The 24,457-nt window shown below is 48.4% G+C and overlaps 2 protein-coding genes and 2 long non-coding RNA genes across 7 annotated transcripts; 3 read left to right on the top strand and 1 right to left on the bottom strand.

Annotated features, from left to right (window-relative positions):
- The first annotated feature begins 8,310 nt into the window (after window positions 1-8,310).
- On the top strand, window positions 8,311-16,898 carry LOC118516532 (branched-chain-amino-acid aminotransferase, cytosolic). The gene is made up of 8 exons (XM_036062478.1): window positions 8,311-8,755; window positions 9,292-9,427; window positions 13,166-13,390; window positions 13,800-14,009; window positions 14,072-14,302; window positions 14,392-14,695; window positions 14,779-14,933; window positions 15,024-16,898. Exons 2-8 carry the CDS (start codon window positions 9,410-9,412, stop codon window positions 15,210-15,212), a joined length of 1,332 nt encoding a protein of 443 aa, XP_035918371.1. The 5' UTR covers window positions 8,311-8,755; window positions 9,292-9,409; the 3' UTR covers window positions 15,213-16,898.
- LOC118516588 lies at window positions 16,363-19,431 on the bottom strand. Its single transcript, XR_004907940.1, has 2 exons — window positions 18,036-19,431; window positions 16,363-17,947 (listed from the first exon to the last, which is right to left on the bottom strand). It is a non-coding gene; the product is annotated as an uncharacterized LOC118516588 (long non-coding RNA).
- LOC118516593 lies at window positions 17,607-18,015 on the top strand. Its single transcript, XR_004907951.1, has 2 exons — window positions 17,607-17,687; window positions 17,793-18,015. It is a non-coding gene; the product is annotated as an uncharacterized LOC118516593 (long non-coding RNA).
- Window positions 19,432-19,556: 125 nt separating the features above from the next.
- LOC118516550 (ethanolamine kinase) lies at window positions 19,557-23,429 on the top strand. 4 transcript variants are annotated; one of them, XM_036062518.1, is made up of 5 exons: window positions 19,557-19,897; window positions 20,069-20,673; window positions 21,714-22,147; window positions 22,217-22,669; window positions 22,741-23,429. In XM_036062518.1, exons 2-5 carry the CDS (start codon window positions 20,518-20,520, stop codon window positions 22,811-22,813), a joined length of 1,116 nt encoding a protein of 371 aa, XP_035918411.1. In that variant the 5' UTR covers window positions 19,557-19,897; window positions 20,069-20,517; the 3' UTR covers window positions 22,814-23,429. The 4 variants fall into 4 exon arrangements, with proteins under 4 accessions (XP_035918411.1, XP_035918417.1, XP_035918401.1 ...); XM_036062524.1 differs by having other exon boundaries at window positions 19,582-19,716; XM_036062508.1 differs by having other exon boundaries at window positions 19,589-19,716; window positions 20,011-20,673.
- The last annotated feature ends 1,028 nt before the right edge of the window (window positions 23,430-24,457 follow it).

Genomic DNA, 24,457 nt, shown 5'->3' with positions numbered 1-24,457 from the left:
GCTGTTATGTTTACTGTGCTCGGTGGAATTCGGATGATGATTGTCATGCTGGTGTTTTTGCTTTGCTCATTGCGCTGTACTTTAGCGTGCGCATGGATGTTTGAACCTGGTGACTAACGCACGCCGGTGCTAAATGCTGCGACGACATAGGTGAGCTGTATTGTTTTAGGGGTTTGCGCAGCAGAATAATTCGTTCCCGGTGGGATGGTGAGGTGTTCTTAAGATGAGATGGTTCTGTACTCATTGAATGGATAAAGCAACGTTGGTTTGTTCTTCAAGTTAGGGGCGACTAACAGTGCTTTATTTACTGACATTCTACGGGATATCCTTAAAGAACTCCGACGACTCAGGGACTTGGGATAGAGGCTTTCCAAGCTCCCCCAATAATATCGCTATAAATTTCAATGTGTTGCCAACGTCGCTAGGACATGCTCAACGCTGGCCAAGAAGAATTTGAGAGATGACAGTATTTTTTTCCCCCCATTACCAGACATAGCTCCATAAATCCTGCCGAAACAAGCAAAGCAACAGCTTCCTGTCGATAATTCTTCTCATCTTATGAGAAACCCGTAACCGAACGTTCTAGAAATGGAGAGAAAAATTCGCATCGCGATCGCGTGGCATGTTATTTGTTGTCCTCTTCTTCTTCTTCTTCGCCATGATCACATCAGGCCAAGAAGTTGGCCGCAATTACGCTCAATCAAAGTGATCTTCGCTTTCAACGCAAGCAAGGGTGCTTGTGTGCGTGTGCGTGGAAACGACCCCTTTATCCCCCTCCCTACTCGTGTTATCACATATCGGGTCGCCCCTTCGCCTAAGCTAACGAAGGTCCCAACCGAAACGAGGTTAGGTGGCGGCACTTCCACGTGCGTCGGGCACGCCATCGATCGCCACTTGATTGGCTGTGGTTGCGCCGCTGAGTCGAGCCCTCCTGATCAACATTATCGTGTGTGTGTCTCATAAATGCGTGTTCCAAAAAAAAACTAGCATCGAAACCTGACTTTGGCAAGTTGCGCACACCGTCGTCTTGAGCTGTTGTGGTCCAAAATCAAGGAGACGCACGCAAAGTTCAGGATCAGAACGCAAAGCGGTGGACGGTGGAAGGTGCCCAAGATATGCACCGAAAGGCCATCAGCATCCCTTTGCCTGCGGTACAGAAGGCGATGCGAGGGTTTTTTGCGCGCCCCGGAGGATGACGCGCGAAGGGTGAACACCAGCCGGAGCGCTGATTGGTCGAAACGTTTTGGGCTCGACCTAAACCGGTTTTCGCATCACCGAGACGGCCGCCCGCGTATCGTGGACCGCTAGGGACCTGAAGGGGGTGGTGGTTGTGGTGGTATTAGTTCGCCTTTACGTCACAGCATCCCCTCTCCACCCTCTCTGTTCTTCCCTTCCTTAGCAACTCCCTTTCTGCAAGACGAGTGTGCGCTGTTCGGTAAACCAATATCAAACACCTGCCAGTGCTTCAGCTATCAATCACACACACTGTATCGCACATAATCATTTATCCACGTCATCTTTTTCAAATAACTGATACATTTAAACAGGTCGATTTCCAACTGCCCCGATCTGACCACATGGCACACACGTTTTCGGCTCCAAACCGTGCGCCTCCATCGACAATTCAAATTCTCTGTGCGCGTGTGTTTGTCTTACCGCGAACCGCACATGCTGATAACCTTTCTTTTTGTCTCTCCTGCGATTGGCATTATGCGCCACGTCGTAAGGGCATCAAAATATGGCATCCACCTTCGCTGATTGTCAGCAGCGTGACTGTGCCAAAAAAATAATTTTAAAAGAACAAAAAAAAAATGTTCAAGAACACGCCATTGACATGCAAAATTTGCACAGTTTTGTGATAAGTGGGTAGATCAAAAAAAAAAAAGAACCAGCGTCGCTTTGCCGGTAGCTAATATGTATCGTACCAGACCAACCGATTCACCTTGAAAAAACTTCAGCGCAAGCAAACAATGAACGGTTAGGAAAGGCGGCAAAATGGCAGCAGACCTTGAGCAAACCATATTTGGTGAATTTTGCAAGAGGGGCATCAGATATTAGTTACTTCATAACTAAACACAGTCAAAAAAAAAGAGTACCCCGAAACCTTATAGAAGACCTTATAGAAGAACAAGAACTAAACAAATGAGCAAAGTTGTGGGCGCCATTTTTGTTTCATACTGATTCTGCTGACAATGATCTGTGGCTTTTTAATTAATGATAGCATTACGCATGAAACTTATCATCAAATGGAGACGGAATCGGACGAAAAATTTGAAACAATCGTGGCGCCCTCTGGCGGGCCGCGAAATCTAACCCGGTTATGATAGGGATCTGATATGGAGAGCGTTTTAGGGGTAGGAGGAGCTGCATATAATGCGGAACACAGCCTGTGTCTGTAGAAAGAATGGGTCTCTTCAGGTTCGAGTACAACACTTGGTGCTGGTGGCAAGGAGGCCTGGTGGAGTAGTGGAGCTTGTTGGTTAAGTTGGCATACTCCTCAAGAGCACCCTCCCACATCCCACCCGTACCAGTTCGGCCCGTATACCTTTCGATAAAAAAGTAAGACGCAATTCCGATTGATCCTACCCTCCCCAAAATTATATAAGCGTAGGGTGAAGAGGCCGCCGGCAGCGGGAGTGTGTGAGGAAAAAGGAAGTTGGAACAAAGCGAGCGAGAAAGCGAACAATAGGCATGGAAGATGGGGGAGAAGGGGGGAGTCGGAATTTTTGGACCTGCTCCCGCAACATCTCCCCATGTCCACAATCTCGTCGTCGTCTATCGCTTCGGTTCCCGACAGCGCACAAAGCAGTGCTTGCCTACGAAGATAACACCACGACACACATACATAATTCGCCCCAAGTTTATTCAATACCCCGTGTGTGTGTGTGTGTGGCAACAGAGACGGGCCCCCGTTCACCAAATTAGTTGTGTGGGCAACAATTCGTGTGCTGCTTCGTTCTGTTTTTTTTATGAATTTTGGACGCGGCCATGATGAACGACTTCATGTAGCGATTCGCGCAAGTCTTATCGAGCCCACCTATACGAGGCAGGATCCTGTTTTGGGGTCGCGGTAAAGAAAGTAAATAATCAACGATCAGGCTGACGTTAGCGATAAGTTTCTGTCCGCCTGTCTAAGCAAAAGGCGCGTTCTTGCGATTGCGACTAATGACGCCTCCACCTTGCCATCATCCTAATTTTCTGTTCTGAGTAGGATGATCTGGTTGCCAGTGTCAACGACCATACCTCTGATACATCCCATTTCGGGAGCTTACCATACCTCCATTTTTGTTGGAGAAATACATCCAGTGGTCCTAGTCTGCGATTTTTGAGACTTCCGTGACATGATGTTATCTGGTCCTGGATTTGGAAGAGACCTGCCGCGAATTCTATTTATAGAAAACCGTGTTGCGAGAGTCCAGATTTTTGGAATTCTAATGTCCAGACATTGTTGTGTCATCTCTTCACCGTAACGCATGATAAACAAAATGTCTAATTTCCGGTTCACCGTACTCACCTTTAAGTATTCGCTAACGCGTGTTGTTGCTCAGGGGGAGGAATGATCTTGCCATGGTAATAAGGAAGGAAGTGATACGAGATGTCTGTTGATGTTAATGGCGACCGAGGGTTGGCCTTTTTCCCCCCGTCAACCATAACCGTTGCAGTCCGGCGTTAACGACAGCGCTCCACTGCTTCGAGCCGGGCGAGCGAGTTGGCGAAAGCAAGCGGACCAGGGTTGTAAGCACGCGGGACAGAAACGTGTATGTGCAATCTGATCCGTAGTCGAACCGATCCGTTTCGATTGCCAGCGGTTGTTTGTTTGTCTCATCTTTTTGCATCCACCGAGGACTCAAGGCTGACAGATGGGTCAGATTTCTGTATGTGCAAAAAATTCCGGACCTTACCTCAGGACGACCTCAGGGTCAGGCGAGTACAAATTCGAGGGGGGGGGGGGAGTAGCTTCTAACCAGATCCGAACCGTATTGCTAGCTGGTCCAGGAAGCTTTCGATCTAGCGATCTAGTATTTGCTGGGGTTGGTGTTTGTTGCTTTCTAAACCATGTTGTTTGCCTCCTGTTGCAGACCTCATCGTACCATACTGTGCGTCAATGTATGTGCTCGCGCGCTCCGGTTGCGAAGGATGCTGCACGTCACAACCCGTTTTTGCGCTAACCCGCTAGATGTGCAAAACACCGGGCGAGAACTAGCGTTCAATGCCGTTTACATTAAGCTATTGTACGTCTCGATTGACGAACTCCGATTTGGTCTGATGCGTCTAGTAGATGCAATTTGAAGGGTAGCAGAGAGATGACTCTGTCTATGCCCCCCTGTTCCTTACATGCCCTATTGAAGGCCGTTTCATTACGTGCCCTCTGTCTCTTTTCCTGGCCTAACGACTTCTTAGGTCATGCCTGCCATTTTCTGGCTTAATAGAATGATACCACGGTAGTTGGATAGTCAGGTCCTCACTTCGGGGGAACGGGTCCGGATGGAATTTTATCCCTTTGATTCCTGGCGGCCTCCGGACCACCAACACATTACGTGTTTTGGTAGAATTTTTTAGAGAGAACCTTCCAACATTTAAACTATACTCGGCGCAAAACCAGACCTGAGGTATCGGGGAAGCCCTTTCCGATCTGGCAGGCTTCGTAACTATAGATTAGAAATCGATTGTCTCAACGCCTGGAAGGAAGTTGACAAACAAAAGCAATCGCGTAGCCATTAATTACGTCAACGGGTCGTTGCGGGTTGCAGGCGCGTACGCCTCATACTGTCGGATGAGGCGTCTTCTGCAACGCATCGTCATCACGGGTTTACCATTGAGGTGCTGCGTAACGCTGCAGAGCGTTACTGCGCGTTATTTACTAGCTGTTTGTGTCCGAAAACGGTTGTTTACGTCCGGTGCTATTCTCGTGCGCGTGCTGGACCAAAACTATTTTACGCCTTTTTGTTTTTGCTTTTGATGATGAAATAATTACATTCGATTGGTGATGCTGGCGTTGTTTTTTTTTCTAGGAAGGAGAAACAAACTGATCTGGGGTAATATGCCAGGAACTGCTCAGGAAGATGCAATAGTTGGTAGAATTTGCACAATGCTCTCGTGAGCTACGTTTTAAGTTCTCTCTGTTGTACATGGCATAATGGGTGACCCCAGTGGTGTATGCGATAGCGGTGCCGGTCCTCACATGGCAGGAACGGGGGTTCAAATCCCATCTGGCCGCTGTTCCCCCGTGTTTGAGGACTGACTATTCATCTACGTGGTATCATTAAGTCTAGTAAGCTAGAAAAAAATGGCAGGCATATGACCTAATAGAAGTTAAGAGGTGAGCTTCCTTAGGCTAAAGAAGAAGAAGAAGAAGAAGAAGTCCGACAACATCGAGAGACCATCCAAAATGAGCATCACACAACATTCATGTTGTCTTCGTATTTCAATAATGTGTTGTGCAGAGAGATGCCTCTTCTTTCTTGGCCTTAACGACCTCTCTTCACTAGACTTTTAATGATACCGCATAGTTGGGATGGTTAGTCCTCACTATGAGGGAACGACCTAGATGAGATTTGAACTCCGGTCCTGTGACGTATTGAGACCGGGCTGTGTTGTGGCTATTCGATCAACAATTTCCAAGGCCCGACTGTCTGCAGTCAGTACTATCAACTTTTTCTTTATCAAACATCAAGTAATCGTGTTGTTGTTGTTCTCTATCGATCGAAAAAAAACCCAACGTTGCTCCCAAAAGTGTTTACAGAGAGCGCGAAAAAATGCGCCATGCGACACACCCTCGAATTTTCATATCAATTTACATTTCATTGTGAAATGAATTGGGTGCTGACACTTTAAAGACACATCAGCAAGGTGTTTTTTTGGGGGGGCGTTGGATGGGTTGGAGCAAAACAGAACACATGTTGACAAAATAAACAGCCTGCCAGTGTTGAGTGGCGTTAAACATACTCGCACACACACCATTTAGAAAGATCCATTTAGCGAACAATCGCGAATAAATAACAATGAAAATAGCAACACATATACACATAAAGACACTCTAATAGCACAACAGTGGAGAAAAAATTAAATAAATAAAGTGCGCCTCAAGAGAACGGCAGCATCGTGCATGGGCTGGTTTAGGTGAGTATGTGTGAAGCGAAAGGGAAAATTGCAACTCCCACCAGTAGGCAGTACACCCTGGTGACGGCTGTACGATCAAACGGGCATTGGGTAGTTGTGTGGAGTTTTATGCTCCGCCACGTTGCCCAGTATATGGTGTGAGGTCTAATTAGAGGGCAGCCGTGGACGAAGCATTTGTCCTTCCCCTCCGCCGGTGTCTCGTTGGTGTCCACCACCATCCATGCCATTGCCATCGAATCTCGGAAGCTCGATCAACAACTCAATTTATCCCACTTGGCGCAACAATGTTGTGCGCGCCTGTTGTTTACGGGGTTAGGTTCGCTGTTGTTTGTTACTGGGCTAAGGTAATTGGTTGGTGAGGAGGACGCTTACCAAAACTGCACTACTTGTCATACGTTTGCGCGATCAAACACATCACACCACCCCATTAGGACCGACCAGGTGCTCGGACCTGGGTAGAACTGTTTATCTTGGAGTAGCACAACTTCACCGAGACGCAACACCAGTGCGCATTGGTCAGAAATTGTCTGACCGCGATACGCATTTCCGGTGCACATTTGTTTGTTCTTTGGCACAAGGAAGGTCGGGAGGTTTTGGAGGGCAAATGTCTGGAATCCTTGGCTAATGCTATCTGTCATGCCTGGATAGTCAGTATGGAGAGACGGTCCAGGCAGGACAATCGATATCGGACTCTTTGATATCTTCTCTTCTACAACCTTCAGAGGTCCCTCATAGCTTACCCGTAATAGCTGGATAATTGGCCCTGTGTATAGAGAGACGGCTGAGACGGGGGATTAGATATCGGACTCCTCGATGTTTTCTCTTCTACAACCTCGAGAGGTTCCTCATAGCTGGAAAGTCCTTCGTCCGGGGAGATGGTACGACCGAAATTCAATGCCTGCTCCTATTGTGTGAAGGAAGATGTCGCTATCAACTCCTTCCATTGGGATCTTCTTGAAACTTGAAAGATCTCAGCCTGCCATTTCTGGCTTTCTGTGACTTGATTTTATCCGTAGCAAAGTAGGGGATCCGGATGGGATTTGAACCACGGTCCTGACGAAGAATGGCACCGAGATCGCCTCGGCCACTCGACCGCCACCGGACTACCATCGATCATCGATCATAGGAAATAAAATCGATCGTAAATCAACTTTCTCCATAAAGTTTTGCACTTACCTGACGTGCAGAGGCACCATACATGAAGCTGCAAAGCTTCCTGTGGGCGAATGTGCAAATTCACGTCCCAGCGGTACAACAACTGGGAGCCATTGCTTGATAGGGAGCGCTCTGCTGGAAACGCGTCAGCAATATTTGAAGCTAGCACAACGCACAAAACAACGACACTCCCCGACAAGTACGTCACCCAAAATTTGACGTTTTCAGATTGCCATTCCGATAGCCGCATGTGTAAAACCGCAAATACGTACGTATATCGGCTAATTAAACGGACCAAAAAAAACACGCATAGCGATCGTCCGATGTGCCAGCACCAGCAACGCGTGTTATCAGCAATCCCGCCCGGTATCCGTGTGTGCGTTTGATCGCACACTCCAAAACCGGAGGTTGTTTTTGCATAAATCGGTTTGCCGAAAATAATCTTCCCGCACCAGCAGCGACACGCACACCACGCTCCGTTACTACGCACTTAGCCACGGCGTTCGGCCCTCGGCGCCGAACTTCGCAAAGCGGTTCGGCCCATGCTCGGGTGCGAAGTGACTTAAACCAGAAATAGGTGGTTCACCTATCCCGTTTACGCACTCGCTCCAAATACACGGACAAAGCAATGGACGGCCGCCAAAAGTTGCAAACTTTAGCAGAATTTTGTGCACATTCACATACACCAGCCACTGTTTGCTATCGCGCACACACCCGCCCAAAAACGGTAAATGTGGGGCTATCGCTTTCTTGTTCTGGTCCGCTTTTAAAGTCCCTTTATCGGGGATGGCGAAAAAAAAAAAAAAAAAACACGCCGAAAGCGAATCACACACCCTTCCTTCCAGCATAACACACCGTTCACGTTCCTGCTGCTGTTTCTTGGCGTGGCGTCCTCACCCCGACTATCACTTCCCCCTGGTCGATCGTTCGATCGTGCAGAAACACTGCCGGCATCGCGGTACGAGCCACTTGCCGCCTGCCCCGCGTAGTGGTAGTAGTGATGGTGGTGGCAAACGTTGATTACGCGCCTGTTGCCAGTAACGTGCAACATCGATGCGAACAGAAGGGGAGGGGGGGAGGGGGGGGACGGTCGCGAGAACGGAGGAGGAACGCGCTAAAGGAGATCACCCGAGGAGCCCGAGAAGCCGGACACTTTTTATTCCCGCGACGAACGCGAAGGCCCGTCAGTGTCGAATAGCTTCTTCAGGCGTGCACAACACAACAGCTCACCCGCTCTACTTGGGAACGCACACACAAATAACGAGCCAAACGCGCACCATCAGCGAGTCCCTTACTGAACGGAAACGGAAACTCACCAACAAGCAAATACTTGTGCCCTATTTGGTGTGTTGGTAGTTCGAACAGAAGCATTCAAGGCAAGCAGATACAGTGTCAACAATCTGCTAGCATCTTCCTAGTGTATCCTAGCTTCTATCACAAGCGAGAGAGAGGGCGAGAGAGCATTACACCAAAAAAGAAGGTACGGATGATCCTGCAAAGGACCACTCGCTATATGTCAGAACCAAAACACACACGCCGTACCGATTGCATGCCGTGGCGCGCCAGCAACAACACTAAATCAACTTCCACGACGTTATCCTTTAGTGTACTCGATCGCTCGACATTTGAGGCTTACAGATATCGCCTAGCAGTATGCCTCGTTCAATGTATAGTAGTTACTGTCAAGCAGAGTAGCTTTTCTTACGTTAGTAATATCGATGCGGTAGCTTGTTGATGCCGTTGTGTATGAAAGGGAAAGTGAGGTCCCCCTGCCCTGTGTACCCGCTGCCAGACCTTCCAGATAGTAGGACATTCAGCAGTAGAGAGTAGAACTTCGGTGACAGTAGTGTGTAGCTTCCAGTACGTCCAGAAGTAATCGGTACTTTGTGTGATACGGTTTTAGTGGAAAGTTTGTGTGCTGTGTCCTTTGTGTGTTTGTGTTTCAGTGTCTTTGATATCTGTGTGTGTGTGTGGTGTTCGAACCTCTCATCTCATCATCATCTCAACCCGTTCCAGCTTTTGTTTAGGTTCAAGGAAACCAACCGTATCGTAAACAAGGATTCCAGCGGCTAGAAGCACGCTTCATCCTCAACAGCATCCTCCCGTACATCAACAACAACAACACAGTATCAAGATGGTCCTGCGGAGCAAGGTAAGCACCATTGTTTCCGTGATTATTCGTTTTTCAACAGATCCTGTACTTAGGAAGATTGTTCCAATGTAACTATTAGTGTGTGCGGGTTGTGTTGGTATTCTAGAGACTTTGAGTTATTGGACTTGGTTGGTTATTGGAGCTTGGGCAGGTCTTCACATGGCTGGACCGGGGTTGAAATCTCCTCTGGGACGTTCCCCCATAGTGAGGACTGACTATCCAACTACCGAGGTATCAATAAGTCTAGTAAACCAGAAATAGCAGGCATGACATGAAGAGGTCGTAAGGCCACGAAAGTAGAAGAAGAGTTATTGGACCCCATTCACATATCTTAAAATGTGATAGAAGGAGAGATAAATATGCCTGCGATGTATTTGGTCTATTAAGTCAATACCAAAAAAAAAATCGTTCCCAACTACAAGCGCGAGATAAACGCGCCTAGTCATCGCCACGTTTTGCGCCAAACGGTTTGCACCATCCGTATGTTTGTACACGTCTGGTTTTGGTTTGCTAGTGGTGCGCGACCGAATCCCGCCACCAACACTGCGTGGACATTCGAGAACGATCACGATCAGCAGAGCCGTACCAGCGGACACATGTCGAAGATTCTGGAGACCTATTGCGCCCTGCCCCAAAAAAAGCCGCAGTACGAAGTTAGGTTGTGTGGCGAAAACGTCACAATAGCTGCTTCCCCCTCCATTTGTTGGTTTCGCTATCACGACAGCCGCGGCGGAGGCTCGACCACAGCGAACAGGTTTCACCTTTGCGTGCGTGTGATAAAGCTGGAGCGCTTCCGTGTCGGGACTGGTGAGGTACCGTCGTGGTACAGAGGTACTGTCAGCAGGCAAAGAGGATAGTTCTGCTGGCCTGGAAAGCCGTATTCCATGCCGGATACGGAAAACAAGCCGGTAGTCCTTCGAACCAGGTAGAAGGACGGTGCACTCGTGCTACCCATGGCGATCTTACGCTAAGCTAGAATCCGCGACGTCACCGTGACATACCAGGAAGAGTTCATCGTACGTCGCGAAGGCCGCCTCGGTGCGAATTAGTTAGAACGAGTCCTAATGGAGACACTCACTCACAGAACAGTGTCAACGGGGGGTGGTGATGTTATCTGCCGCGTATGCAGTTAAAGGGCCTGCGGTGTGTTTTTTTTGCATAATGGACACACAGCCCGTTCAGCCGTACTTGTTGGTCCAAACGTGCGCCAAGGGCGTCGACGGCAAAATTGGAAAATTGATCTATTTTGTACAGTCTGGAGACAAGTTTAGCGCAGTGGTTTTGGAAGCCGGGTGGGTAAGCGGTGTTCTGCTATCTATCTTAAACCGCTGGGGACCGGCTAAGACCTTCGCATTTTTAATTGCTGAGTCCGGGTTCTTGGTCCAGTTCCCGCCAATGGTTTGACCTCCAGACAGACGTCCACCACCGCGACCGAACCGGTAGGGTTGTTTTGCGTTTTTGCCAACTACCGCTGGCACAAACACACCATGGTCACCTCCCACAATGCTGGGTGCACACTTCACTTTTGTCAGCCCGCGGTCCGGTCCAAACGTCCGACGAGTGGTGGGGAGTTTCTGTATAGGACCTGTGGAAAGGTAATTTAATTCGCGATCGTTCGCTCGCCCATCCACTTGCCCGGCTAGTCAGGTTGTCATGTCAGGTCGGCTTGCTATACTATTATAACTGCTGCTACCGTCCAATGATCGTCCCTATCCCATCGCACGACCTTAATTAGAGTGCAGGGTAACACGCATTCGAGTGCATGAACCTGCCAGCCCTTAAAACGGAAGCGCACCTCTTGTCAACAATCAACGCCACACAATGGCGCCCACCAACAGATCAACACCGGAGGCTTGTCCTGGTTCCATAGGCATAGCAGACGCATCAATCAAAACTCGGAAGAACTTGGCTTCGTTCGCATCAGAATGCAGGACGGTGGTGAACGCAATTGAGGCTATCTCTGTACGGAGTTCTACCGCTGCAAGGTGACGAGGACATCAGCGATTCAGTGTAGCAGAGGTCTGGCCTAGCGAGGTTCTTTGTTACGGACTCTGCTGTTGCTTATCTGCATTCCACAACCGTTGACCTTGTCCCAGGATAGTGGCGATGAAGAATGCTCCTCCCTACCAGATTAACTGCAGGTGTAGCTACCTCCCTACCAGATTGGGGCGGTCCGGTGGCCGAGGCGACAGCGGCGCCGGTCTTCACACGGCAGGGCCGGGGTTCAAATCCCATCCAGACCGCCTCCCCGTACGAAAGGCTGACTACTTTTCTACGGGTAAAATTAAGTCACAGAAAGCCAGAAATGGCAGGCCGAGACCTTTCGAGGTTGTAGTGCCACAGAAGAAGAAGAAGAAGTAGCTACACATCCTCTTGGCATCGTAAAGGATTTGATCCACGCGCGAACGCCACACAGCACACGTCATGTCCGGCGACAACGACAATAACAGCTCACATAGCTAGCCAGCACATGACAGATCCTGAGTCCGCGCGAAGGGTAAACGCGCGTCTTATCACCAGCGATGATGTCCGTACACACCACGTCGAATGACGTCGGCATCTTTCAATCAATTTCCGATTGCAATTTCATCATGCTCCATTATCACGCGATTCCCTTGGCAACCAAGTTTGAAACTCGTGTTGGCGAATCCTCCGTTGCGTCCGCCGACGGTTGACAAGTATTCCACCGTCCCTACGGCCCCGGAGTATTACCGAACGGACACAACGCTCGGTAGCGAAGCCAGCGAAGTAGCAAAAACAACAGAAGACAGCGAAAAATATTAAAACACCCGTACATCGGGCTAGGATTTCTGTTTAACGATCGGAATGTATGTACAACAAATGATTATAGCGCATCGGCAAGGTAAACAGCGTTTCGTGCATCCGTGGCAAAATAATAATGATTGATAAGCGTACGGGGTGTAGCGGTGTTGTGCTGCCCTTATCTGCCGCCTGATATGTGCCCGCGAGAGGGATTGGTGCCGATTTTGCTGTTGCTTGTTTTCGCTACCCACTCTATCAACAGTGCCGTGTGCCTGTGCTTGTTGCGAAAAAAAAATGGAGAAAACTCCATCCATCCATCCGAGTTTTGCACTACCCGATACAAAGGAGTAGGAATCTTGGACCATGATGCGCCGATGGTTTGAACAAATGAACGTTGCTGACGTACAGCTATTTCGTTCCGATTGACACCCTCATAGGACCTGATTGATTCCGAAGCCTGATAGCGGATTTTAAATAGGAAAAATAGCTTAAACGGATCATACACGATGGGGTCATAAGCCATTATCGTACCAGCCGTGTACTAGGGTACTTTCTCATTATCCGCAAAATGTACAGAACAGGAACAGAAATCACCAACCAACCAAAAAAACAAAAACTCACGGGAAAACCATCCAATCAGGTGATGATGATAAGCGCCGCTCCGAAAGGAAGGCACATTGCGGCGATCCTGCAGTTAAACTGTTGGCGCGTCAGCAAACACGCCTTTGCCACCGAAAACAGATAACGTAGCACGTTAACGAGGGCAAACGTGAGTTGCCGCTTTTTATTTCGTTTGTTGCCTTTTTTTTTGTTGCTCGCTGCTCATTTATTTCTATCCCCTGCTTAATCTCAAAAAACGACGAGATCCAATTGACGCAAATATTGTTCCAGTGTAATGCGGGTTGCAGCATGGCAGGCGGAAGGTGCTTTTACACTTCTTCTAATCGGACGTTTATGTTTTGCTTTCTTTTCCAGAACCTGGTCCGGTACGTGTTCCAGAACCAGCACAAGCTGATCCAGCAGCTGCTCGTACAGGGTGGCCCGGTGCGTGCGTGCAGCGGGCACGGCGCTACGCAGCAGCAGGCCCAGCTGCGTGTGGAGGAGGACGACAACTTCCCGAAGATTGCCGAGGTGCCACCGCTAGCGGCACCGTTCCCGATGACGCTCGAGCATGCGGCCGACGTTGGAGAACAGTTCAAGGTACGGGAATGCGACGGGCGCATGATGCGCTGTACGGTGGGTCTTGCATCAGCTGGGCACCGGTGGTACTGCCAATGCGCGCACCAGGATCTGATTGCGTCGCAGCAAATGGGGTAATCCCCACGGGGTGTCCCCGTGGTTTGCTGGCTGGAGAGGCCAACCCCGAAAGGGGTTAATGAAATTCCGTCACACAGCGCTTCAGTCGCACCGACGACAACGGCGCATGCAAATCAGTGGCAAGCTAGGTGTGTGCGCACCCTGAACTTGACCCTAAGCGTGCGCGATTTTTGTGTGCCGGAACTGGTGACGACGACTGATCGATGGATAGCGACCATCGAATTTCCCTTTTGAATTCTCAATCCGTTACTTACACTTCGCCATTTTTGTTTTTGTTTTTCACCCTGCACAGTATTCCGATCTCAGCGTGCGTCTGGCAGCGCCCCACCAGCTAAACCCCAAGCCGGACGTTGACGATCTAGCGTTCGGGAAGTACTTCACCGATCACATGCTGAAGGTGCCGTACCACCGTAGACTGGGCGGTTGGCAAAAGCCAGAAATTACGCCCATGGAAAACCTCAACCTGCACCCGGCAGCCAAGGTGTTCCACTACGCAATTGAGGTACGTTATCCTGTAACACTGGCTAAAACATCAAGCTTAATGTTTAACGTTTTTTTCAACAGCTTTTCGAAGGTATGAAGGCGTACCGTGGCTACGACGGCAAGATTCGTCTATTCCGACCGGAAATGAACATGGCACGCATGAACGTTACCGCCTACCGGTCCGGACTGCCCACGTTCGAGGGTGAGGAGCTAATCAAAGCGATGGCCCGGTTGGTCCTGATCGATTCCGAATGGGTACCGCACACCGAATCTGCCAGTCTCTACATCCGCCCGACCCTGATCGGTATTGAGGTGTGTATCCACACATGTGTGTAATCCCCATCTAGAACTTTCTATCTAAAGCTTAATGTGAAATTTTGATTTTTTTTCCTCTTCTACAGCCTACGCTAGGCGTTGCCTCGTCCGATTCTGCCCTGCTCTACACCATCCTATCCCCTGTCGGACCTTACTTTAAGCCCGGTGCCAAGGGACTGAAGCTGTACGCAGAGCCCAAGTACACGCGTGCCTGGCCCGGAGGTGTCGGTGACCGTAAGGTGGGCTCCAACTACGGACCTACGATCCACGTACAGCAGGAAGCGTTGCGAAACGGTTGCCACCAGGTACTGTGGCTGTACGGTGACGATCACCAGCTAACGGAAGTAGGCGTCATGAACATCTTCATGCTGTACATGAAGGAGAACGGAGGTACGTTTTAGATGGCCGGAGATACAAATTCGGTTCAGATATCCCTCACTAACATCTTCCGTATCTCTAACTACCCAAAACAGAGCGTGAACTACTAACGCCACCACTGAACGGTCTCATCCTGCCCGGCATTACGCGCGACTCCATCATCCGCCTGTGTCATCAGTGGGGCGAGTTTTCCGTCCGCGAGCAAAAGTTCACCATGCCGGAAATTAAGAAGCTCTCTAAAGAGGGACGGGTAAGTGGCCGAATAAACGAACCCCCACCCCCGTCGATGCCTGATAACTTACCCTTCGCTTCGTTTTCTTCCACTTCTGCCATTCCTTAGTTACTGGAACTGTTTGGCGCTGGTACGGCGGCCGTCATCAGCCCGATCGAGCAAATCTCGTACATGGGCGAAGACATCTACGTGCCCACGGAAAGCCACGACAATCCGCTGTACCGACGGTTGTACAACACCCTCACCGACATCCAGTACGGCAAGCTGGAACATCCGTGGGCCTATGTCATAGACTAAGGTGTCGTCCTATGGTTGGTTGTACGTCCGCGCCATAGCTTGTATTTATACCCAACAGCAGTCGCAGGTGTTTGCCCATTCCTTCTTCACCTTCCGCTATCCCTGTTACCTTCACCTCCAAACTCCCAGAACGACCACCATTCCATGTGCTGCAAAGCTACGTTACCTAAACTATCCCGTTGGGTTGTAGAATTTATTCGTGGAGCCTCTCTCATGCGTATACCCCACACACATACACTGTGTGCTTCCCCTGTCAGCTCATCCTACCTCCTTCCAAAATCCAGGTCAAACCTGCCACCCGTAGAGCGTTGGGCTCTGTATACGGTTGTTAGTTTCAAAGTGCTGCAAAATTACTTGTGATAGCGACGTGTTAAAAAGAGAGAAAGAGAGCTCATTCCTTTGCTAAGGTAGGTACGATATGGCTAGGGTATACTGTCCGCGATATCGTACCGTAAATGCCTTAGATGTAGTCTCTAGGTTAGATGGTTAGGACGTAAGCAGTAAGCGCCACCGGGCGTACACCATGCAAGTGTACTGCCAACCTCTCCCGAGCGCATCCGTGAAGGCATCAGGATGTTTTGTATTTTGTTGGTTCACTGTCCAGGATTCTTCTTTTCCAATCCATCATTGGTCGCCCCAAAAGTGTGGCGCTAGTGTACCGCGACGAGTGAGATCATCCCGATGCCAACGGAAAGCAGCCGACAAAAGCAGTGAAAGGCGATAGATAGATACATTCGGTTTTTGTTTATTGGCTGGAAAAGTGCATTTACTAGTGCTGTAAGGTAGGGTTCTCTATTTCCTTTATTTTTTGTTGTTGTATTTATATGTATACAGTACGTGCCTTGCATAAACTTTCCTCGTACAGCCCAAAGCATCAGCATTCGCGAAACCCTAGCAAGAACCCGTTGATACGTTGGCGCTTGTTTTGGGAGCTGTGGCACAGTAAAAACGGCCTCTGCGTACAAAACACCTTCACACAAGCAATAGCACCACAACGTTTCTCATGTGACGTATTAGACGTTCTTTATCTGTCTCGCGAACCTGCGTTGAAAGTAAGGCGAGCGATTTGTACGATCGTGTACCCGGAAGACTCACCCGTACGCTGGCCGGAATATATGGTTTTCTCTTGTGATAGGGCCTTTCTTAGGTATTTTTTTTTTAATTTTAGGATTTTGTTTTTCTCGTCTCGTCTTAGTGGTGTCCATCTACGCACCTCCCCCATTAGCCGTAGTAATAAACAGATTTTATTTTTCTTGCTTAGAAAAGAAATTTGTCGTACAAAGGAAGAAGAAAAGTGCATTTCCCGAATAGTTGGTTCTTTTGTACATATAGCGAGCAAGAACCAATAGCTTGCCGGTTTGACGGTTGGCAGCATGGAGCGCGAACAGTGTGCCACGTGCTCATCGTAACCGGTGACGATGGAAACAGTGTTGTGAACCATGGTCCAGCCAGGCCAGGCCAGTCAGGTCCAGCCATGACCGCACATGCCCCCCCACGTTCTGTAGGTCGTTATGTGCGGGTCGGGCTGGATCGAGCAGCCGCCGCTATACCGCAAGCATAAGAATATTCCATAGGATTAGCGTCTAGTGTTTTACATCGCAAGTGTTATGAATCACTGTACGGTATAGTGTTTTAAAAAGCAAACAGAAAATGATAAATAAATTGATCATGTGTTGTATACCGCTAGCTGATGTTGTTTAATTTTGTTTGAAATACATTCTTTTTTGAAAATCCGAACATTTGTAGGGTTCTGTGGCAAAGGGTTTTGATACTGGCTTTGCCGATAGATGGCGCTAGCTGTTTAAATTTGATCCGCTGGAGATGGAACGTTAGATTTAATCGAGCGAAACAATAGTGGTTCGTTACAAATGGAAAACATTGGACTCCAAAGCAAATTTTCCAGCTAGGATAGTGCTGGTGAACCCTGAGAACCTCTTCCTCGAGAACCACTATTAGATAAGTGAGCTCGTAAACTGGAGCAGCATCCACCACTATCATTTACCTAATTGAAATGATCTTGACGTACGCTCAATCACGTTAAATCCCTCCGGCACTGTCTCTAGCAGGCGCGTTTATCAAGATCGAACGATTACCGCTCCTGACAACAACAGCACAATACAGTATATATTCCGATTCCCTCCCATCCCCTATCAACCAGGTTTTGACCCGAGCGGATAGAGCAAATTACCGTTTAATGGTCACTATCAGACCACGGGGTCCCCCACTTATCAGCCGTATTATGCTCTGCCTGTCAAAACCATGAGCATGAGATCTTGAAATTTTTGTGTAACGCGCGATCAATGGCATGAGCTGTGTTCCGTGCGTACAATGGACACGTTGATAACGTAGGCACGGGTCTCACCTGTCAGACAGCCTCTGCTCATTGTCTTACTAAAAGTCCTGCTAGGCTGTTACGCAACGTCATCTGTATTAGGGGGGTTGCAGTGTGAAGAGTTATTCAAGTTGGACGACACAGTACGTTTAGGTTGAGGTGTTTGAACAGATGGAGTTGGAGTTGAGAGTACTCTAGAACGTTCTTCATATGTGCGTCATTTATCATCTTGTTTTTTTTTTGTCTAGCATGTTTAGCTCCAGCTATTTTGGCGGTCGCCAGAGAGGTGTCCAGTGTTCGATCAAGGCATCTTGGCCAGTCTTCGCACGACAGTACCAGTATCAATTCTGACTATCTGACCAGCATGGCAGCCATGATATCGTCAGCCTGACCTGGTGTGTCGCTATTGCAAGAGGAAGAAAAAGAGAAAGCTCAGTTATTATACACGTTACTATAAGGTTATAAAAACGAACTAGCTGTAATATTGTTACCTTGTGATTGTCTCAAAATTTGGCCGCAGCTTTTTAAATTCTGACGACTACAAATTTGCGAAAGCCGGCCTAGTCTCAAAACCATATACTATGATGATTTGATTTTTAATCCGGGAAGGCTGAAATTAAAAGGCCTATCGCACGTAGTAATTTTTGGTTGGAATAATTCCGGAATTTCACTGTCAAAGCGATGTGGAAGAAAAATTCGGCCGGACCGTTTTGCTTCCTGTCACTATGAAGAAGTAGCATTATTCTCTTCACATGATCACACGTGAAGCATGGAATTTTCTGATTAAAACAAACGCCGGGAGAAAACAATTTTTGACTGCGAAATTTCGAAATTATTCCAACCAAAATTACTCTTCTGTAATAGGCCTGTAATAGATATATTTTTTCTTCGGGACATCTGATTTACTGCTGCTTGCCAACACACAAATAGGCCTACTATGTTCAGCATCCGCATGCCATCATGGCCAATACGCTTAATAAGCGTATAAACTGTGGGTTTCGGCTCTTTTTCTTTTGGAAATGTAATCTAAGTACTCATCATTCCTTCTAGCTAGGGCGGGGGGTAGTAGATGCGATAGCAACGCCGTTTTTCAAACCGGGAGGACCGGGGCTCAAATCTCATCCCGTTCCCATATAGTGTGAGGACTGACTATCCAACTATGCAGGGAAAAAGTCAGAAGTAAGATCCGCCCCATCCACGGGCACTCGTTCTTGCAACTGAGTTTCCCAAAAGGGTATCTTTTTCAGACTTTTTAGTGTAAGTATTTATTTATTTATTATTTATTCATTATTTTTAATTTTTATAAATAATTATTAAAACGGTTTCTTACATTTTAGCTTAACTTTTACCTAAATTTAAGGAAACTCAGTAGCGAAAAGTGAGTGCCGTGAGTGGGGGGGGGGGGTGTGGGCATCTATCCAGACTTTAGCCAAAAAGCCTTTTAAAATAATAGCAACTCAGAACGCTTGCTCTCGTGTACTAGCCGCCTAATGGTGTGTGCATTACAGCAGCCCCACATTATCAATCTCGCACCGCAATCACGATTCCGGTATCTCTCTCTCGCTCTCTCACTCTCTCTATCTAATTCGTCAGACGTGAAAAGGAGAGCGCTGTAAACGGGTAAGGCAGATTAGATTGCTGCGTTCTCCAACGAAGGGATAACCACAATTTACTAATAACCCCCCATGTAGATTTGCTAGACGTATTTAGGTTACATATTTCACAGGAAAGCTTGCGTTATAATTTTCAGCACGTAACACCTAGTAAGGTGAAGTTGTATACTCATCTCAATGACGAATTTATACTGTGGGGTCTCATCGCAAATCATCGCTCGCACTGACGAATGCACGCTACCCAACCCAACGACCACTAGAGAGAAAGGGAGATAAAGCACGCACGAGAGAATTGTCAATTCGCATCTCCAGGCGCGCACGATGTTGCGGACTCTCAAACGACTCTCTCTCTCTCTCTTTCTCTCTGTATCTCTAAATACAGCCCTTCCCAAAACCGTGATCAAATATGTTCGATGCGAACTAGCCGGTTCATGTGTGATAGCCAGGCCAGGGACTTTGCCACAGCAGCTACGGAGCCCCATATCAACGTCGCACACGCACGCACTGCACAACATGTGCGCGCGTGTGTGTGTGCGTGCTAAAAGGAAGGCTATCATCGGTAAGGGTAGGGCGGGCGGGCTTGGACAGATGGGTGGGGTGGACAGGCCTTCGAGTGCGACTGGCATGTTGGTTTGCGGTCGTCGGATGTGCCGTGCTTAGTCTACGTGCTGCCCTACACTGTGATTGCTGCATATATACGCGCGAGCGCAATCCCCCACGTAACAAGGCCTGCTCTGCTGGTATGCAAAAAAAAAAAACAAATCTCGTGTTGTGTTGAAACTGTGCAAGCAATAACAAAGCAATCGGCGCTTATTGAGGAAAATCATCGATTTACATAAATATCTCCATCCAGCTGATCTCTCTCTCACTCTCTCTTGCAATCTCGCCTGTTTTGGGTTGCATCTGTCAAGGCGTGTTGTTTTGTTGTTGTGTCTGTTTATACTCGTGCTCGAAGGACGAGAAAAGGGATATACTGCAACTATCAACTGCTAGCAGCCACAAGCAACCACACCGGCGTTCACCGGTCCTCCGGTATCTTGGATTCTCGCGTCAGAACACGGTTCGTTTGGGGAAGTCCCGGTCCTGGATGTGTGCCAAAACTAACGCAGGAAACCGACGAGAGTCTGACTGACTGGTGCATCGAATGTAGAAGGAACCGCATAACTGAGCAGGCGCAGCAGTGTTTTTGTAAGGCACGACTCATACGGAGAGCGAGTGAGCGAGAGAGGCAACATACAGTGACCGTACTGGAGAACCGCTTACGCAAAAACTGCCCCAAACCCAACAAGCGAGAAAGAGAGAAAGAGTGCGTGTGTGTGCGTGTGTGTGAAAGAGATACCGGATCTTCAACGTACTAACGATGTTACAGGCAACGGATGACTGCACCAACAACGGTGGCCGTACCGACGTCCAACAGCTGTCACTGGTCGTCCGGGAGCAGGCAGTGGTCGAAGGAGCCACCGAGATACTGAAGGTTATCAGGCCGGACTGGTGTAGCGACAACGTGCGATTTAAGGTCAGTTTCTAAGGCTCGACAGCCTTCCCAAAAGCTTCTTCCACTGATCTTTACTCACTTGATAGTAGATTAGACCTCTGCTCTATTCCACTACGAACCCCCCCTCCAAATTTATCTCCTCAGAGCATCACTGCTAACTTGCAGTTCTTCCATACATCCCGATAATGTGTAAATGAGTCTGGCAAGCAATCAATAAAACCCAGACCACGGTGCTGATCTCTTACCACACGCACACAATTTCGGGAAGGTATCGGAAGCGACAGCGGCGCCGGTCTTTTTACACGTCAGGACCGGGGTTCATATCCCATCCGGACCGCCTCCCCTGAGCTGACTACCCTGCTACGGGTAAAATCAAGTCACGGAAAGCCAGAAATGGCAGGCCGTGACCTTTCGAGGTTGTAGAAGATCTTCATACGATCTGCGAACGCATAGTGCATACTCTGTGCTTGTTCTCTGACACATTGTTAGTGTGCCCGTTACGCTTCAATGCATTCCATTCGTAATTGTGTGGTATGCCATTAAGTACAGGCACACCATCGTTAAGAGTCTCATTTTTTATTACCTCATCTAATGCCTACCTAAGGCTAACGAGTCATTAAACTAGTATTAGCTTATCGTTCTGCAATACCTGTACGTGTCTACCTTGCGGTTGGTAGGGGCCAAAGTCCCTCGCACCAACTGATGATGATCCCTTATCGTCTGAATATATTTGTATACGCTAAACGAGCTCAGGGTGCAGGTGCTGACCAGGAATAGAGGGGTTTCTGGTTCCAGATGACACCTCAGGCACATCGCCATCCATCACACAGACAGCTCCGACCCATCCGATAATGGCCAATAAGGGTGATAATGAACCTTAATATGCTCAAGTAGAAAATGATACTGATAAGCGCTATACGACTAGCGTATCTCTGCACCCTGTACGCCTGCCGTGGGGGTGGGAAATTCAATTGTACATCCAATCAAAAAATGGTTGATTCGGTGTTTATATAATTCAGATTCTCCGTCAGACTAATAATGACTTCCTTTTTCAATTGTAGCTCTTCACCGATGGTATCACGAACAAGCTGGTCGGATGTTTTAAGCAACCAGCTGGAACCGATGATAGCGACCGTACGCACGAGCCGGACGATGTTGTGCTGATCCGGGTGTACGGTAACAAGACGGACCTACTGATCGACCGACGTAAGGAGACGGAAAACATCAAGCTATTGCATCGTTACGGTTACGCACCTGCCCTATACGCCACCTTTGCCAACGGTCTCGCGTACGAATACGTGCCGGGTGTGACGCTAACACCCGACACCTGTCAGGATGACGGCGTATGGCCGCTGGTTGCCCGCCGGATGGCCCAAATGCACAAAGTACAGGTGGATGACCCGTCCGCCAACAGCGAACCTGCGCTCCCGGCAAAGCTAGACCAATTTCTGCGGCTCGTTCCTAACCGCTTCAGTGACCCACTCAAAGACGAACGGTAAGGGGAGCTACTCCCATAGTACCTGTGAACTTAACGCTCCTAATGTAACATCCTGATTTTTGGCAGCGTGTGGAAAGTGTTTCCCAGCGTTGCCGAGCTGCGGGACGAGTTTGATGCGCTGTACGCGAGGTTACTCGAAACGAGCAGCCCGGTTGTCTTCTGCCATAACGATCTACTGCTCGGGAACGTGATCTACGACGAGGCACGATCACGCGTCACCTTCATCGACTACGAGTACGCCGGTCCGAACCATCAAGCGTTCGACATTGGCAACCACTTCACTGAGTTTGCCGGCATCGATGAAATTGACTACGGACGCTACCCAACGCCTGACTTTCAGCTACGGTGGGTACGGGTGTACCTGGAGGAGTATCAGGGCGAATCGGTGCCGGTAACGGACGCCGCCGTCCAGCGGCTGTACGTGCAGGCAAACCAGTACGCGCTGGCCTCACACTTCCTGTGGGCGATATGGGCCCTCATACAGGCGGAACACTCAACCATCGATTTCGATTTCGTGCAGTAAGTGCTAGTGCGGTTAAGGACGATGCCTGTACGATGCACTAAAACCCTTCACCGTCTTACAATTTCAGATTCGGAGCTGCGCGGTTCCTCGAATACCGTCGACGGAAGGAAGAATTTCTCGCGCTCCGCTTTACCAACTAACACGGATGCACTGTGGATGGTAGTAGTGGACTTCCTACACTCCCAGAACGCACGGAACATAACATCCGGGACAGAGCAGGCTCTGTCTCGATATATCTATGTTCCTGCTTACTCTCGCCAACATTTGCCACAACCATGCTCAATCGTTTTTTATTTACCAATCAGTACCCTCAAACCAACCTACCTTCTGCAAACAACTCCCTCCTTTTCGTCATTGCAAATGACGTACCGCTTTTACCATCCTTACTTTAGTCCTTTCGGAAGTGTTTGGGAAGTGTTATGCTCGAATCGGAGATCAGAGCAAAAAATCAGATACTCGGAAACGATGCTAGCGGCAGTGCAGGCAAGGGTAGGCTATGGAAAAAAAATTAGCTAATCGGTGCTAGTACCAGTACAAAAAGCAAGTGAAGTTAGAAAAAAAAGGCAAAAGACTCATCAATTTCCAAAGCAACTGCACCGCCTACGTGCACGATCTTATATATTTACTGGCTGTTTCATTCCAAGCATGTGGGTGCACTAGTGGAAATAATTGGACAGATATCAGGGGGCCAAACCAGGATAAAAAAAAGAAAGAAACCAAACACACACACACACAAGCAAACCTACGCGGGATAGGTGTGAATAGATGGATCTTGTTTTTGTTTTTACTACGTGCATAAGAAGCAATAAATACGATTATTAACGCTAATTGATGTGGTGACGGTGTCCGTTTTCTGAGCATTTTGCTTTCCCGGCTGGCGAAAACCTGATGTACAGTTTGGCGATCGCAACATTGGAGTCGCCCAAAATTCCAGCTCCGTCAAGAACATAGATTTTGATATATTGGGCACGGGTGATGGCTGTCTGAGGTATTTTCTCCGCTCAAAACCATCGGTTGTCTACAACGAATCTCAGACTGCATTGAACCTCTATAGCCCCAAAACTCACATACATCTCACAGATATGGACTTTGCCCCGAATGGAATTCGAGAAGAAGAGGCTGAGAAAGATGTTTGGTCCATGACTCTGTAATGGACAATGGCGAACCGGCTACAATAACGAGCTCGACGAGCTGTACGATGATCTCACTACTGCACAATGATGCGTGATCGGTTGATCACGTCATGTGCCTGAGCACCAGACGATCCAATACCATGCGGACTTCTACTGCAGAAAAAAAAAACTCAAATGAGCGTTTGAAGCATCATATGTCATACGAACTCTTTCAAGAAGCCTTTATGGAAAATATATATTAGCAAAATAAATATATATTCCCACTTCCTTTGGTTGATCACCACCAGCCCACCCGTTTGTTTACCAAAATTGTTGCCCTACACTCTGTCCTCCCAAAAGAGCTCTGTTGGACCACACTCCCTTGGATGTGCTGGGAGGAGGGATTGTAGGGGGGATTTAGTTTGCGTACGTGTGGGGTAATCTTATTCCATGCTATGGGGCAATCGAAATCGACGGGGGAAAGCTTTGCAACCTCGGTCAAGTTCGTCACTCGTTCGGGTTATACAGACGAGCACAAGTTTTATGGTGATACGTGTTACGAAAATCAGCACACGAACTGTCAAATCGAACTGGCTACAGCAACTGCTAACGATTCGTGTCGTGAAATCAATTCCAGTGTTTTGAGACAAGAAGTGTGTAAAACTATAATAA

This window comes from Anopheles stephensi, chromosome X (assembly GCF_013141755.1).
Source record: "Anopheles stephensi strain Indian chromosome X, UCI_ANSTEP_V1.0, whole genome shotgun sequence".
NCBI classification, from domain to species: Eukaryota; Metazoa; Arthropoda; class Insecta; order Diptera; family Culicidae; genus Anopheles; species Anopheles stephensi.
This window is presented reverse-complemented; position numbering and strand designations above follow the sequence as displayed.